This window comes from Loxodonta africana, chromosome 9, assembly GCF_030014295.1.
Source record: "Loxodonta africana isolate mLoxAfr1 chromosome 9, mLoxAfr1.hap2, whole genome shotgun sequence".
In the NCBI taxonomy this organism is placed as follows: Eukaryota; Metazoa; Chordata; class Mammalia; order Proboscidea; family Elephantidae; genus Loxodonta; species Loxodonta africana.
In genome coordinates, this window is record NC_087350.1 from 19088861 (window position 1) to 19107093 (window position 18233).

The following is an 18233-nucleotide window of genomic DNA, read 5'->3' on the forward strand; positions in this document are numbered from 1 at the left end:
ATACAAAGATATTTAGATATACAAAGAGGTCCGTACCCTTAAGGGATTAAAAGTGACAAGTCCTATTTTTTAAAAAGATGGTATATTTAGCTTTTTTCTTTTTCTTATAAGACATTTACCTTTTTAACTTATATTCAGGTTCATTATTATTGAAATAGGCAAAAAACAAAAAAACAACAAAAAAAACCTACACGTTCTTTAGTAGGAAATCAATTCTAACTAAAGTGAATTGTCTTGGGAGAATGGTCTGCCTTTATGCTTCCCATCCAGGTTATCTCAATAAAGGCCTTGGGCTCAAGATCATTCTCTGATAAAAAGGCCAGGAATTGGGTCGCCTGCTCTTTCCAGTTTCTTCTCTTCACCACAGACGCCCTTCCCCCTGTTCTGGGCACACGATAACATTCTCTGTCTTTTGCACATGCTCAGGCACCATACGGTACCTGGCTAACTCCACTTCTATATCTGTTCCTTGCATGGAGGGAAGGGGGTCTCTTGTGCTACGTAAAAGACCGACCTCAGGGGTGGACTGAAGAGGAAACGAGCTTTGTGAAGCTGAACATGGAGGGAAGAGGGTCTCTTGTACTATGTAAAAGACTGGCCTCAGGGGGTACACAGGTGCCCTCATGCAGTCTGCCAGTTCACTACAGTTTGCATTCTTATGTAAGCCCCTGGCATAGAGCCATTATTGTCCACCACCACTATAAAACCTCTGCCTTTCCGCTGGAGGGTGCAGAGATCTGCTTTGGTCCTGTGGCCGTCAGGGACCCCTCAGATGTAAGTCTGCCTGGTAAAACTCCTTTGCCACCACAATGGAGTTGCCTGCCTCTTTCTTCCGTCTCTTGGCACCTTCCAATTTTAGAAGCTAATTTTAAGTTACTGGTCCACGCCTGGACAAATTGATTTATTCAAAAGCTACTGTGGCTCAGGTGAGCAAATGCAAAATATCATGTGGCCAGGGTGAACTAGTCAGCAAAGTACTGTCTTTAAAGATGTCTCTTCCTGAGACATGTCTTAAAACATTAATAAAGAAAGGAAAATATTTGATTTTTAAAGATAAGTTTGAAAGAGATTAGATGCATTTATTTTTCCATTATAAGAAAACAAAATGAACATTAAAAGTTCCTAATAAAAAGGCTCATGAGACTTTATTATCTTAGATGATCTTCAAAACATAATTACCCATTACTGTAAGGAGAGATAAAATGTTTACATGGGGATAAGGGGTGTAAGCAGAAAAAAGAGAAGGAATTCAGTTAACCAAAAACACTCTCTCCTCATACTCTGCAACTTCAGAAGTCATGAGAAATACTTGCGCCAGGCAATGACAATTTTCAATTATTTACATAATTGCTTTGGGTCTTTCTGACCCTGGCAGCATTACACAGTTCATATTTTGTACAGGTAAATTTTTATACCTGTACAAAATCGGTTTTATAAATCATTCAAGAAAATTCAGCTTTTCCGACTGCAGCTATCAGACATGCAGATCTTTCATTTTTGCCAAATATTCCACATTTTAAAACCTGATAATTTTAGGCAGTGATAAAAGGGGGTGAATCAGATTCTTCCCTCACATGGGCTTAATATCATAACTTTTATTTAAAAAAAAAATCTATTAAGTTTCAGGTTTCCTTTAACACTATACTGAAACAAAGCTGTGATGCAAAAATCTGCATTTAACCTGATTATATTAGACCTAATCAACTGTACATAATTCTCAGCTTTAGTGTGAGTTTTAGATTTACATTGATTCTATCAGGTACATTCCTCATCTTCATTTAGACCAACAGTATGAAGCATTCGAATACCTGTTGATAAGACTTTTTTTCCTTTGAACTAAAAAGAGCACTCTGTATTTCAAGGCATAAGATCTAAGTCAAGTTGAGTTATTTTCACTGAACCAATAAAGTTATCTACTGAAAGGTTCAACTAAGAAGATACAGATTTTCAATACGAAAAGGTGAGGGGAAACAACAACAACAAAAACCCAGACTCTTAAAAATTCACAGTTGGCAATGTATTTAAAAAAGGAAAATTCTTCCTACCTCACAGCCATATAATTACATTAGCATTTTTCTATTTCCTCTGCTACATATAAAATCTATCTTTACATACTAGGAAATGAAGAAAAACTTTTCTATTAATATTCTATTAAGTTTCAAAAAACTAGAAGCAAATTACTGAAAAAATGGAGAGGGCAGCTAGGCAAGAATAGCAGGGAAATGAGAGAAGTTGATAGAGATGAATCTCTCCCACACCTACCCGCTTGTAACAAGAAACATGACAATCTGGGACAGTGACTTTCAGAAGCAATTTTTCATCAGTCTCTAGTTCTCATTTTGGCAGGAGAAATACTACTGCAATCTCTGCCATTTTCCTCAGCTTTCTTGGGCAAATTCTGGGAGACGAAGTGATACTGGTGCAAATCCTGCAGGTCCCTCTCGTCTTGCTCCCCGGGAGCCCAGTGCTGTAAAGGTAGAGCAGGGGGCAGCACGTACGGAAGCACAGCAGCCCCGTGAGATGGGGAGCTGTCCACTGCAGGCTCCAGATAAGTGAACTCTTTCACTAAGGAAGTTTCTCCAGGAAACAACTTACAAAGCACACATGGAACAAAGAGCAGTATGTATTAAACAGCTACATGAGCTGCTCTTTCCACACCCAGATGCTCAGACTTGACTAGTCAGTGAGAAATCCAGGAACAGGAAGGAGATTTTCAAAGGCGCTAGAAAGGCCTGATGGCTCTGACACACTGAGGAGCATGAGGGGAAGGATGGAAAGTTCTAGTTCTGAGATCACTGGTGGATCTGGCCTCCCACAGAGCTATCTGGTCTACACCTTGGTCCTGAGAACAGGGCAGGGCCTCAGAAGCCTCTCCAAGGTCACTGTCACATGTGGGCCCACTGTGTGGCCACAAGCACTCGCACTGGCCTGATCGTGCTACTTTGCCATAAAGCCTAAAAACTAGAGTGTTCTTTCTTCGTTAAACAGTAAACGGTGCAGTCTGAGAGGCAGCAATCTTTTGTTTACACATCTGTTTAAACAAAAGATTAAAAAAGAAATCTCCTTTTGGGTAAGGGCCAAACCCTGTAAACACAGAAAAAGTCATAAACTTGCTTGTCTTTGCAAAGCAGGGAATCAAAAGTACTATAAAAACATAGCATGCTGTAAAGAAATTCATTCACGTTGCATCTGAAGAGTCTAAAATGAGAAAAACTTTTAAGGATCTTTGCAAAAGGTGAAAAAGGCCCTTTGCTCAAAGTAATCATCCAAGGTTTCTGCCTGAAGAGAGAAAATGTTACTGTAAAGGCAATTTTCCAATACTCAACAAAAACCTAAGGCAACTATGATCTACCCTAGAATTGTCTTAACTTGCCCTCTAGAGAAAACCCAGCTGGTCAGAGGACCCACCACAAATACATACTAAACATTTTTTTTTTTTGCCTATGTTAAAAAATGACACTCGAATATGAAAAAAAAACTTATATTCAAATCCAAAACCGTTTTTTGGAGGGAGAGGGAGATTAAAGTTTATAACTATGCTTCTGCTCTTCTCCTGGAGGACGTAATAGTTACAATCCAGCTATACATATTTTTTTACAGAACTTTCCATTCTGAATGAGCCGCCAAAGGGCAACTTTATATTGGCTGTCCCGAGTCTAGGTTCCTGTTTTATCCACACAAAAATGGAAGTAGATCTACAAATAAATACATAGCAAATTAAATCTGAGAGAAGAAGCTTGTGGAAATTTAGAATCACTTAAATGGGCAACTCATTGTCCAAGAAACCCACCTATCTAAAATGCAAAACAAAGTGACCACTCTGGCAGAGCAGGTGAACACCATGGGGCTGCAAACTGCAAATTTCAACATATAAACACTGTGTCCTCGGGACCTGCTAACCTGAAGCCACTGCCAACCACGGCCCAGGAATCAACCTGTGGGAAAGTGCCAGGTAAGACTGAGCCAATTCCCCTCATGCAAGCTTGCAGACGTGCCACGGGGAGTTTTCACTAGTATCCTTAGGGGTCCGCAGGAGGCCACTCAGGGAGTAACTTTCCTTTAATACCTTTCTACAGACAAAGGCTAGAGCAGGATACAGGGCCTTCTGGGGTAGCAGTCTGAGCACTGGACTCAGCACCACAGGCCTGGGTTCCAGGCACCTCTCGGCCACTTACTATGTAAAATTGGGGAGCATTTACACCTTTTTGAGCCTCATTATCCTGAGGAATAAGAAAGAATTTGGGGGATTTGTGAAATTAAAAGAATCGTAATAGAATACTATGAAAAAGTGTACTCTAACAAATTTGAAAACCTAGAGGAAATGGACAAATTTCTAGAAACATACCACCTACCTAAACTAACACATACAGAGGTAGAACAACTAAATAAATGTATAACAAAAGAAGAGACTGACAATTGGCAAAATAATTCTATTATGAAAACATTCTGCATCCCACTTTGAAATGTGGCGTCTGGGGTCTTAAATGCTAACAAGCGGCCGTCTAAGAAGCATCAATTGGTCTCAACCCATCTGGATCAAAAGAGAATGAAGAACACCAAGGTCACATGATAACTATACGCCCAAGAGACAGAAAGGGCCACATGAACCAGAGACTTATGTCATCCTGAGACCAGAAAAACTAGATGGTGCCCGGCCACAACCGATGACTGCCCTGACAGGGAGCACAACAAAGAACCCCTGAGGGAGCAGGAGATCAGTGGGATGCAGACCCCAAATTCTCATAAATAGACCAGACTTAATGGTCTGACTGAGACTAGAGGAATCCCGGCGGTCATGGTCCCCAAACCTTCTGTTGGCCCAGGACAAGAACCATTCCCGAAGACAATTCATCAGACATGGAAGGGACTGGACAATGGGTTGGAGAGAGATGCTGATGAAGAGTGAGCTACTTGTATCAGGTGGACACTTGAGACTGTGTTGGCATCTCCTGTCTGGAGAGGAGACAGGAGGGTAGAGAGGGTTAGAAACTGGCAAAATTGTCACGAAAGGAGAGACTGGAAGAAGGGAGCGGGCTGACTCATTTGGGGGAGAGTAAGTGGGAGTATGGAGTAAGGTGTATATAAACTTATATGTGACAGACTGACTTGATTTGTAAACTTTCACTTAAAGCACAATAAAAACTATTAAAAAAAAAAAAAACTAAGCAAGAGTTACCATATGATCTAGCAATTCCACTCTTCAGTATATACCCAAAAGAATTAAAAGCAGGAATGCAAGCACATAACTTGTACACCAATGTTCACTGTAGCATTATCCGCAATAGCCAAAAGGGGGAAACAGCTTAAATGCCCATCAACAGACGAATGGACAAACAAATATACAGCGTACATACAATGGAATACTATGCAGCCATAAAGAGAAATGAAGTCCTGATACAGGCTACGATGTGGATGAACCTTGAAACATGCTAAGTGAAGTCAGTCAGTCACAAAAGAACAAATAGTGTATGATCCCGATGATATGAAATACCTAAAATGGGCACGTGTATAGAGACCAAAGTTTATTAGTGTTACCACGGATGAGTGCGAGGGAGAGGGAAAGGAGGACTCATTGCTTAGGGGACACTGAGCTTCTATTAAGGGTGATGGAAAAACTTGGAAACAGTAACGGTGATGGTTGAATAACAGGGCGAACATACTTAATGTCACTGAACTGTACATGTGAAAACTGTAGAAATGGCAAATGTTCTGTTAAAAAAATTTGTTTAAAAAAGGAATGAAGTATTAAATATGTTACAACATGGATGAACCCTGAAAACATTATACTAAGTGAAGAAGCCAGACCCAAAAGACCACAGATTGTGTGATTCCACTTCTATGAAATGTCCAGCATAAGCAAATCTATAGAGACAGAAAGTAGATTAGTGGCTGCTTAGGGCTGAGGAAAAGATAAGAGGGTGGGTGATAGCTAAAGGGTAGGGGGTTTCTTTTTGAGATGATAAAAATGTTCTAATATGGACTGTGGCAATGGTTGCATATATCTTTAAATACACTAAAAACCACTGAATTAAAAAAGAAAAAAAAAAAAAAAGGAGAGACCGAAAAGGTAATGTAAAAACTCCCAACAAAAACAAAAAAGCCCTGGCCCTGACGGCTTCACTGGGGAATTCTTCCAAACTTTCAGAGAAGAGTTAATACCACTACTACTAAGGTATTTCAGAGCATATAAAAGGATGGAATACTCCCAAACTCATTCTATGAAGTCAGCATAACCCTGATACCAAAACCAGGTAAAGACATCACAAAAAAAATTACAGACCGATATTCCCCATGAACTTAGATGCAAAAATCTTCAACAAAATTCTAGCCAATACAATCCAACAACATATCAAAAAAATAATAATTCACCATGACCATGTGGGATTCATACCAGGTATGCAGGGGTGGTTCAACATTAGAAAAACAATCAATATAATCCATCACATAAAGCAAAAGACAGGAACCACATGATCTTATCAATTGATGCAGAAAAGGCATTTGACAAAGTCCAAAATGCGCTCATGATAAAAACTCTTAGCAAAATAGAAACAGAAGAGAAAATCCTCAACATAATAAAGGGGATTTATACAAAGCTAACAGCCAACATCATCCTAAATGGAAAGAGTCTGGAAGCATTCCCCTTGAGAATCAGAACTAGACAAGGATGCCCTTTATCACCACTCTTATTCAACACTGTGGTGGAGGTCCTACCCAGAGCAATTAGGTTAGATAAAGAAATAAAGTGCACCCAGATTGGTAAGGAAGAAGTAAAAGTATCTCTATTTGCAGATGATATGATTTTCTACACAGAAAACCTCAAAGAATCCATAAGGAAACTACTGGAACTAACAGAAGATTTCAGCAAAGTATCAGGATACAAGATAAAAAAAAAATAAACGTACAAAAATCAGCTGGATTCCTCTACACCAACAAAGAGAACTTCGAAGAGGAAATCACCAAATCAATACCATTTATAATAGCCCCCAAGAAAGATAAAATACTTAGGAATAAATCTAACCAGAGACATAAAAGACCTATTCAAAGAAAACAAGTCACTACTGCAAGCAACCAAAAGAGATCTACATAAGTGGAAAAACATACCTTGCTCATGGATAGGAAGACTCAACATTGTGAAAACGCCTATTGTACCCAAAGCGATCTATATATAGATAAAAGCAATTCTGATCCAAATTCCAATGGCTTTTTTTTAATGAGATGGAGAAACAATCACTAACTTCACACTACCTGATTTTAGAACCAACCCAGCAATCCCACTCCTTGGAATATATCCTAGAGAATTAAGAGCTCTCACACAAATAGATATATGCACACCCATGTTCACTGCAGCACTGTTCACAGTAGCAAACAGATGGAAACAATCTAGGTGCCCATCAACGGATGAATGGATAGACAAATTATGGTATATTTGCACAATGGAATACTATTCAATGATAAAGAACGACAAATCCATGAAACATCTCACAACACGGATGAATCTGGAAGGCATCAGGCTGAGTGAAATTAGTCAGTTGCAAAAGGACAAATATTGTATGGGACCACCATTGTAAGAACTCAAGAAAAGGTTTAAACACAGAAGAAAACATTCTTTGATGGTTACGAGGGTGGGGAGGGAGGGAGAGGGGTATTCACGAGTTAATAGATAAGAATTACCTTCGGTGAAGGGAAGGACAACACACAATACAGGGGAAGTCAGCACAACTGGACTAAACCAAAAGCTAAGAAGTTTCCTGAATACAACCAAACACTTTGAGGAACAGAGTAGCAGGGGCAGGGGTCTGGGGACCATGGCTTCAGGGGACATCTAGGTCAACTGGCTTAAAGTTTTTTAAGAAAATGTTCTGCATCCCACTTTGGTGAGTGGCGCCTAGAGTCTTAAAAGCTAGCAAGTAGCCATCTAAGATGCATCAATTGGTCCCAACCCATCTGGAGCAAAGGAGAATGAAGAACACCAAAGACACAAGGAAAATATGAGCCCAACGGACAAAAAGGGCCACATAAACCAGAGACTCCATCAGCCTGAGACCAGAAGAACCAGACGGTGCCTGGCTACCACCAATGACTGCCCTGACAAGGAACACAATAGAGAGTCCCTGATGAAGCAGGAGAAAATAGGGTTCAGAACTTAAACTCTAGTAAAAAGGCCAGACTTAATGGTCTGTGACTGGAGGGATCCCAGAAAACACAGTCCCTATACTCTCTGTCAGCCCAAAACTAAAACCATTCCCGAAACCAACTCTTCAGACAAAGATTAGACTGGACTATAAGACATAAAATGATACTTGTGAAGAGTGTGCTTCTTAGCTCAAGTAGATACGTGAGACTAAATTGGCAGCTCCTGTCCGGAGGTGAGATGAGAAGGCAGAGACGGACAGGAACTGGTTAAACGGACACTGGGAATACTGCGTGGAAAGGTGTGTGCTGTCACATTATAGGCAGAGCAACTAGGGTCATATGGAAACCCTGGTGGCATAGTGGTTAAGAGCTACGCCTGCAACCAAAAGGTCAGCAGTTCGAATCCACTAGGCGCTCCTTGGAAACTCTATGAGGCAGTTCTAATCTGTCCTATACGGTCGCTATGAGTTGAAATCGACTCGATGGCAACGGGTTTGGTTTTTTTGGTTTAACTAGGTCACATAACAATGTGTGTATACATTTTTGTATGAGATACTGACTTGAACTATAAACTTTCACTTAAAGCACAATTAAAAAAAAAATAATTAGGAGGATTTGGAGTTTGGGATCTGGGAACAGAGATTTGGATCTGGGGCTCCCACCAGTGTCTTCCGTACTGAAAGTTCACAGTTCTACCAGTCTTTATAGGATCTCCAACAATGAACAGGTCTGGATTTTGAAGCCCAGATCCAAATTTCAAATCTTTATATATATTGAGTTTTATTTAATTACTGTAAAATTGTTTCTCAAGGGTACTTGAAGAGCCTATACTAAATAACACCTGTTATACACAAAGTACACAAAAGATGGTTAAAAAATAAGATAAAGGGAGCTTTTCTTGGCTAGCCCCACTCCTTCCTGGCACTTCCCACAAGAGGTGAGGCTCTTCTTTCCCCTCCCTCTATGGCCTCCAGGCACCTCCCTAACCAATGGTCCTTGGGCTACCTAGGCTGATTCGTTACAAGACTGTGAAGGGCTCTCCAGAGTCTAGGGAGAACATTTCAGCTCCATGCCTCAAATGACACTAGAACATCGCAACTAATTGTGGGGTTTGATGTAGATTATTTACTAATAACAAGGTACTAAAATCAGGGAATGATCTACCTTTTCAGTAAATCAGACTGGATTTCCTATAACCATATAATTTGCACTCACTATTTTGAAACGCTTCCTTGAGTTATGCAGCAAAGAGTGGAAGTAAAGCTGTGAACACAGAAAGGCCACTTGAGAGCATGTCACCCTAGAACTGAATCCAGTGACCCTTTCCGTATGGTCTAAGATGGCAGTTCTGAAGCTTTTTTTCTTAGGATCCTTTTATACTTTAAAAATAATTAAGACCCCAAAGACTTTTGCTTATTGTGGGTTATATCTGTTGAAAATTTATTCATTAAGTCACTAAAAATAACAGTAAGCTCAAACATGTTAACATAACCTTTTTGTAAGAAAGATAACTATATTTAAAAAGAAAAATTGTATTTAAAAAAATAGTGAGAAGAGTGGCTATGTTTTACGTTTTTGCAAATCTCTTTAATATCTGGCTTAATAAAAGACACCTGTCATCATGGGTCGTCAATGACTTGATGTAACTGTTTTTTGTTTGTTTTGGATTCTTATATCTGCTTCTGTATTTGAGTTATTTTTACACTTTGCTTTGGTTGAAATATATGAAGAAAACTGGCCTCTTTCAGATATGTAGTTAGGAAACGGAAGAATGTTTCAGCAGCCTTTTCAGAAAACTGGGAATATTCTTTTTTGATATTATACCAAAATTTGGCAAGTGATACGTTCCTTTAGGGTTAGTTGCACGTAAAATCTGAAACCACATCAATATATTTTTTATACTATTAAAATAAAAATTCATTGGTCTATCTTGCTTGCACTTTGGGTGAATATTTTCCCCACGGATGATTTTATAATATCATGCACTGGTCATTCATAAAACATTCATTAACTGAGTTATGCAGATCTTCAAAATGTTGACTTATTACACAATATCAGAAAACACGCCTGTTAATGGCACCACCTACTGCATCAGAAAAACCTTTAAGTATTGCGAAGGTGTCATGGTCATGGTGGTAGATAAAAGTTTTTCAACATTTTAAGTTTCACTTGAAAACTTGAATTTTACCACTGGCAATGAATACTGTCCTTTGTTTTCCTTGAAGTGACATGCTCACTAGGTTCATTTCGAGAAACTACCAAATACTCAAGTCTGAATAATCAGTTTGTCTGGCAGTCGTTCTTTCAAGTACAAATGGTATTCCATAAAAAAGTGCCTAGTTCAGTTTGTAGCTCAACAAGTGCTTTACACTCACTTCCCATTTTGTCAAGCAGAATATAAAAAAGATATGTAATGAAGGGCTGAGATTTAATGAAATTAATCATTTTTACTGCTTTATCAAGGACAATCTTAAGAAAAGTAAGGCTTTTTTTCCCTCCTGCCAGCATGTAGTGGTGAAGAATCCAGTGACTTCTAGTGTAATTTAGGACCACTGCTTGAGTCATGCCAAGTGTTGGCAGCTTTCCCCACCATTGCTTTGGCACCATGAGTGCAAATGTCAACAAATGAAAAAGGCACTTAGTATTATTATGAAAGTGGTTCAGACCTTGCAGATCTGCTGAAAGAGCCTCAGATGTCCAAGGGTCTGTGGACCACATTTTGAGAACTGATGATCTACAATAAATAGGTATGCCTTTGTTAGCATATGCTTGATACTTCTATGCTTCAGAAATCTGACCAAGATGATCAAGAGTGGATTTTGGCTTCATCCAGCTTGATGTCTGTGTACATGAAAAAGTTCTCTCCATGTTGAGTGAATGCAGAATGGTTTTCCTGTCTAGAGCAATGGCTTCAACTACCTGCTCCAGGCCTGGCTCTTGACCTTCTTCACCATGGAATGGTGAGATACTCTCCACAAGCTGAGAGCTACCAGTCAGACTATAAAATCTAACTTCTTAGTTCAAGTCGGTTTAACATGCATTGATTACTTCACTAAATGCAAGGCCTTTCATGATCGGTTCCCATTTCCCTATGCAGCTTTACTGTTCCCTATTGACCAACAGAAGTTTGCCTGGTCAGGCTTGTCTTCTCACAAGCTGCTGAACACATCACCACATTCATTCCCACACCACATTTCCTCAACTTTTCCTTCTGTCCAACACAGTCCTACCCATGCTTGAAGATCCAGCTTCATGAGACTTCCTGTGCATACCTTTTCCTTGCATTATTATTTCAGTTTCTTATTTGATAGCTTTATTATTTAAGTGGACTCTACCCTGATTCAAGATTGGATCTAATCACATACAGCGTACCAAACCATACGGCCAACAATGAAGCATCTAGGCCTAAGATTCTAGTTTCAAAGGAATATAACCAAATCAAGTGATCTCTTTGAATAGGCAGGGCCCGCTGTCCTGCTTGAAGCTATTTAGAGTGTTTAGATCTCTAAAGATATGATCTCTTTAATTGGATCATATACTCCTCTAATTCAAAGGGAAACAGTATATATATATTTATACTAAGTCCTGAGTCATGCATCGTACAGGCTCTCAATAAATCTTTGTTGGATGAACACAAACTTACACAAACATAATACAATTAAGAAAAAATCATTTTTTGAATACCTTTATCAAATAATTATGAGCAAGGGGAAAAGTTCTTGATGTTAAGGCATCTATTATTTTATCAGAATAGCCTTAAATATTGAATGAAACAGCAGGATATGGCTTTCCAATTTCATCTTAAAACAGTTAAGCTAAATAGTCATGAAACTTATTTACAGGTTAATTGAAATTTGATTCTTATAGTAACTTGGCTACAGGATGCTCAAAACCTCTAAAATAAAACACTGACTTACAATCTTGCTATAAAAGCTATGAGAGCTGATCCTGGTTATGTTAAAATGGATATTCATCAAAAAATTGCAAACATACCATGAATTCCGTATTAGATCAAGGACCACAGTTCAGACATATTTAGCCTGTCTTTATCTTGCCTTAATCCACCACACAAAAATTCACACTTGTAATCATAAATTAGCATAACCCGCTGCCATTGCGTTGATTCCGACTCATAGTAACCCTATAGGACAGAGTTGAACTGCCCCCACGGGGTTTCCAAGGAGCTCCTGGTGGATTTGAACTGCTGAACTTTTGGTTAGCAGCCATAGCTCTTAACCACTACACCACCAGGGTTTCCACAAATTAGCATAGTTCTTTACATCTTTATTTAAAGATTTCCTTTGAGGGGGCTTTATTTAGTATCCATTTGGAAGTCAATTAAAAATCAGTAAGCTCCAACTGAACATCTTCGTGTCAGGTGCTGTACTAAGCCCGAGGGATAAAAAGACAAACCAAGACTCTGCTCCTAACACAAGAGAGATTCACACTCTAGCCAGGGAAGCTGTGGCAGACATTGTTGGTGGCCTACCTAACAGCCACTGCCTCCCTCTTTGTCATCTGAACAAAAATCGGGGCTCTCTTAGGAATGTGGTATGGAAGGTGGATTGCTCTCAATTCTTCGGGATGAACTGGGATTAGTCAAACAAAACATGTTCTACCGGGAAGATTTTCCTCCACAATAAAAGGAGCGATATATATGAAGAGAACTTCCATACCTTCTTGTCTTTGGAAATATTTGTCGGAGGAAATGAGTCACTAAGTTGCTGTTGTCATCCTGCAACACGAGGCCAAAGGCCTAAGGACTAAAAGTTAACCAAGGACAGTGGAGCAGAAAGTGAAAGAGCCTGGGTTCTTATGACGTCACTGGGCTGACACACCAACCCTGGGAATGTCTCCCTCCAGGTGTGCTAATATGCAAATTGATTCAATAACCTGGAATAGCCTATTTTTAGATGTTCTATTTTTTCATTTCTTCCAGCAGAAAACATTCTACAGACATACCTACAGTATTGCATAATATAGTGTGATAAGTGCTACAGCAGATGCACACATACACACGCAACAACAACAACAAATCAAAGTAAAGATGAAGAAGAAATTTACATTGATTTGGAGAAGACTTGAAGGACAGCTGTCAGATGCAAGTGCTAGGAGTTCAATAGGCACACACAGGAAAAACAGAATTACAAGCAAAAGAACCACCGGAGCAAAGGAACAGAAGGGTAAAAGTCCATGATGTGTTTGGAGAACAGCATATAAGCTGAAGGTTGACTAGGAAGAGCTTGCTCGTCTTTGAACCCCTAGTGTCTAGCCTAGTGCATGGAGTAGAATCCTGAGACTGGAAAAGGAGGCCAGTGCCAAACTGAGACAGGCTTTGAGTGCCATGCTAAAGAAACAATAAGACATCTTATAGAACTTTGGAAGGCACAGAATTAAGCTACACCGTGATTCTTTAGATTTATTATTGCTTAGATGAGGAAAGCTCACCAAATCATGCACAGGTAGGGATATCTTTCGGACACCATTCTCCACGTTCTCCCTTCTTCAGTGGGTTTCTTATACCAGCACTGTGCTTCAGAGATGACAAATAATGAATGAACACGAAGAATATTAGCATTTATGCTGTTCAGACATGACTAATTTACATTTTCTGCCAGTATACCCACTTTATCACTAACTCTTGGAGCTAACAGTTGAGGTGCCCTTACTTGTAATAAAAGTGGTTGTGAGGATGTGCCTTGTGCAGTACTTTCACACAGGAATCATCAGTAACAAACATCTTCTGAGCCGCCACGCTGTGCCACCCATTGCTAATGTGAGGTCTACAAAAGTGTACATGGTGGTCCTGATCCTCAAATAGTACGTAACATAAGAGAGGAGAGAGCAAGTACACAGGAAGTAAGTGACAATAATGTGCCCATTATTGCTGCAGGTCAACAAGTCTACAGTGACAAGTGACACAAAGAATGAGTGCTCAGGGAGCCTGGACTAAGGATCCCTGCAGATTGAAGGATCATGGAGGAAACGGAACTTGAACTGGGTCTGACTGGACGATCAGACAGTAGATGATACGGTTACGATGCAGGCTGAGTAAATGTATCAAAGACCATGAATGCCAGGCAGACTTGACAATTCTTTTCAAAAATTATTATTCAGATAAAGAGGGATCATTCCACCTAGCTCTGAACAATGTTATCTCCAGAGCATTTCCAGGAAAACTATGAAAGTTGTTCATGGAAAATATAATTTAAACCATGTAAACATTTCAGAACACACTGGTAGGTTCATGGTACTGTAATGGCAACTGGACACCTAAATTTATTTTAAAAAGTCTTGATTATACTCAAGACACTATTTTGGGTCTCTGGGGTTAGCAAAGGTGAATAAGAGATATATCCTGCTATCTCAAAGTTCAGAGTTCATTAGAAAGGAACAGAAAGATATATATTTACTTATGTAAGTATAATAAAAATTTGAAAGAACAGGTCATATAAAGTGCTACTGGGCCAGGCAGGATGAGTGTAAAAAAGAATAGCTTACTTCCAGAGTGGGCAGGAACTGGGCAGGCTTTGTGGAAGAGATGATACATCGGAAATAGACCCTGAAAGGTAGGGAGATTTGGACATTTAGGGGACCAGAAAAGTAAGGCCGAAGATTATTCCAGGTAGAAAAAACACAAAAATAAAGGGAAAAAAAAAGGAAAAAATTACGCCTTTGCCAAGACATCTTTGGCAGAGAAGAGTTTTAATCTGAAAAAAAAGAAAATTTAAAGGGCAGGATGCATTCAATCTACCTGGTTTTTTTTTTTTTTTTTAACTGCTAAAGGGAAGGCAATTCTTTACAAACGAGTTACTTTGGAAAATTAACAGACCAATTTGTCATATTGGGAAAGTAAAACTGAAACCTCCAAAACAAAAAGAAATCAAAGGAAACGAAGGAAAAGCACAAAAGCAGACAGATGGGTAGAAAGACAAGAGGAATTTAAGCTGATTGCATTGTTCAGCCGTGGGCCTGAGAGAAGCCACCTAACCTCCCATTTTTAAAATCGGTAAAATGAGATGTTTGGGTTAAGTATTCACTAAGAATCCTTCCAATTCTGACATTACAATCTTGCCTTATTCATCCTATAAAAATTCAGAATTCATATGTGCAGAGGCAGGATTCTCAGATGACAAGGCAATAGGTGTTTCCATTAAGTGGCCATGTCCAATTGACACCATGGTTTTCATAGAGGGTTAAAATATAATTTGAAAAGGGCTGTTAAGTGTTTAATGTACTTTAAGATACCAGGTGGAGTCAATCAGAATTTAATGAGGCCTTACATCTCTATCAACTTATATAATGTTATATAGAGGGCCTTATATGAGTGTCAGGGACTGAATTATGTCCCCCCCCAAAAATGTGTGTATCAACTTGGTTAGGCCATGATTCCCAGGATTGTGTGGTTGTCCTCCATTTTGTGGTTATAATTTTATGTTGAGAGGATTAGGGTGGGATTGTAATACTACCCTTACTCAGGTCACCTCCCTGATCCAAGATAAAGAGAGTTTCCCTGGGGTGTGCGCCATAAAAGGAAAGGGAAGCAAACAGAGAGTTGAGGACCTCATACCACCAAGAGAGCAGCACCAGGACCAGAGCATGTCCTTTGGGCCCGCAGTCTCTGCACCCGAGAAGCTCCTCAACTAGGGGAAGATTGAGGACCAGGACCTTCTTCCAGAGCCAACAGAGAGAGAAAGCCTTCCCCTGGAGCTGACGCCTTGAATTTGGACTTTTAGCCTACTTTACTGTGAGGAAATAAATTTCTCTTTGTTAAAGCCATCCACTTGTGGTATTTCTGTTATGGCAGCACTAGATAACTAAGACAATGAGGAAATAATATTTTTTAACTATTAGGAATCTTCCAACTATTCTAAACAGCTTGTTCAAAGAAGCCATATTGATGTTCTATGCAATTGGAACACTGCCCAGCTAGGACAAAGTTAGACTCAAGCTGCTTCCCAACAAGCAAAGATGATTTTCCATCAGTCCAGTCTGCTGTCAATTTAGTTCACAATCCTTTCAAATACATTTTTTTCTATAGCACTCTTCATGACAAATCAGCATAGTTCAAGGCTGGTCTCTAATCTATAAAACCAGAGGACAGGGCTAGATAGCTTTTAAGGTATTCGCAAACATTCTATTATTGGTACTACCAACAACAAAAAGAATACCAGGTCACTGACAAACCCACAAAGGGAGTTTTGCTCATCACCCCTGCTGATAAGCAAAAATCATAATTACAATAATGAAACATATTTGGATGCCTCATTCAATGCGTTTCTTGCAAGGAGTTAGATGTGCTTTGCAGACATCAGCTCATCAGTCACATTAGGCCATTCAGCCCAGAAATAGCTCTGTGAGGAACGATGCCACAGCTTCTCCTGGCCTCCAGCTGGGAGAGGAACCAGTACGTGCCTCTGCAGTTCGCACTGCATTCTCTTCCCTCTGACTAGGTAATCGGGATTCTTCACTAAAATGACAATATCACTTTTCTGAAACAGAAATCTATCCTAAGAGTAGAAACATGAAAGCTTTTTTTATGCCTATTCTAGTCACAAAATGTCACACATGCACACAATTTCAGAAATCTTGATCTCTACTAATATTACTTGAAAAAATACCTTTCTAATACAAACACCATAAAATTAACATCTAACCATAGAAAGGAAAATGGCAAGACCACAAAAAATCCCACCCAGTCAGAGTTAATTCTGCTACATGCTGAAACCATAAAACTTGCCAGGCTACTTCATAAACCAGTCATTTGTGAACAATTATTTTAAATCATCATGCCATTCGCTATCCCGAAAAACAGGATAATGGAATGCTATATCTCCCCGAAGTCGGCTCACTGTAAACAGTCCATCCCTCCTGGCTGATTCCAAAAGCTGTATCAACACCCGGCAATCAAATCCACTATAGCTCACAGAAAGCCTTTCTTTAAGGAATCTACAGAATGCCAATCTAACACAAATACAAGAAAGAGAAGTTCTTACTAACACAACATTTTGTATTTACAATATTGGGAACAGTGCTTAAACCTGCACTGGTTATAGAAAGGGCAGTCCCCCCATGCCACCCCAGCCCAGCCCCAGCTGACAGCATGCTTAGCTCTCTCATTTACACCACAGTGCAATAACATAAAGGAGGGTTTACTATTAATCCAGGTTTTACTACAAAGCGGCCCGTTATTTCTCTGTCAAACACTGGCAAGAGTGCCAAGTGTCTGTCATCCAATTCAGGGGATTAAGTCTTCTTTTATAGTGTGATACTTGTACCAATTTATAAAAATACAGATATAGTTTCTTAGAGTTGGCCACAGTCTATATTTTGGCTTGGGTTCAGGCAGCAGAGGCTGACTATGACAGCTGGCAGGAAACGGGAGAATACATCCTCCCCCTTCGGTCTCCTCGTCTCAGTTGCCATAGTGATTAATCCTTCATTGAATGCTGTCTTTGTACATTTCTTTTCAGAAACTTTAAGTAAACTTAAGTTGAAAACATGCAGTTGATTGAAAAAATGAGGCACCACATCACAAACAGGTATAGTTAAGTTTTGTGACATACTTCCATATATTAAAAGAACAAATTAACTCTAATAAAGGTATTATCAGTTCCTTCAAATGCTGAAAACATTTATTTTTTGTCTGAGATTAAACCTAAGTCACAGAGGTTTTCCCTCTAGCTATCAGACACTCCGTCTTTTAAATGAGCTGTCTTCAGAAATGGATCTAAAATATCTAAGCACAATTTAAGGCAAAAAGAATTCTTTGCATATTATTTCACATAGTCTCTGTTACCAAATAACAATGGTATAATTAGAAATTTATTTTAGGAGAGATAAGTTTTAATTGCAGCAGTGGTTAAGAGTTCGGCTGCTAACCAAAAGGTCAGCAGTTCAAATCTACCAGCTGCTCCTTGGAAACCCTATGGGGCAGTTCTACTCTGTCCTATAGGGTCACTATGAGTCAGAATCAATTCAATGGCAATGTTTTTTTTTTTAAACAAAATATATTCTATAAATAGAAATTAATTTGTAAAAGTACAAGCTATAAGAAATCAAAGGAAACATGGAAAACATGGCATATTTTAGGCCTTCTC

The 18233-nt window shown here is 39.3% G+C and overlaps 1 protein-coding gene across 10 annotated transcripts in view; it reads right to left on the reverse strand.

Moving 5' to 3' along the window:
* ERCC6L2 (ERCC excision repair 6 like 2) overlaps positions 1–18233 on the reverse strand; it is a 167345-nt gene that overhangs the window by 52744 nt on the left and 96368 nt on the right. The window contains exons 18-19 of one of the 10 annotated variants that reach the window (XR_010322948.1): positions 14635–14695; positions 13582–13666 (exon numbers count right to left, since the gene is read on the reverse strand). The exons of 8 other annotated variants lie outside the window; for them this stretch is intronic. Coding sequence is in view for 1 of the 2 variants with exons in the window: in XM_023544683.2 (XP_023400451.2) it covers positions 13586–13666 (81 nt within the window). In the remaining variant the exon portion in view is untranslated. The remainder of the gene's footprint in view (positions 1–13581; positions 13667–14634; positions 14696–18233) is intronic. One more of the 10 variants, XM_023544683.2, reaches the window with a different exon arrangement.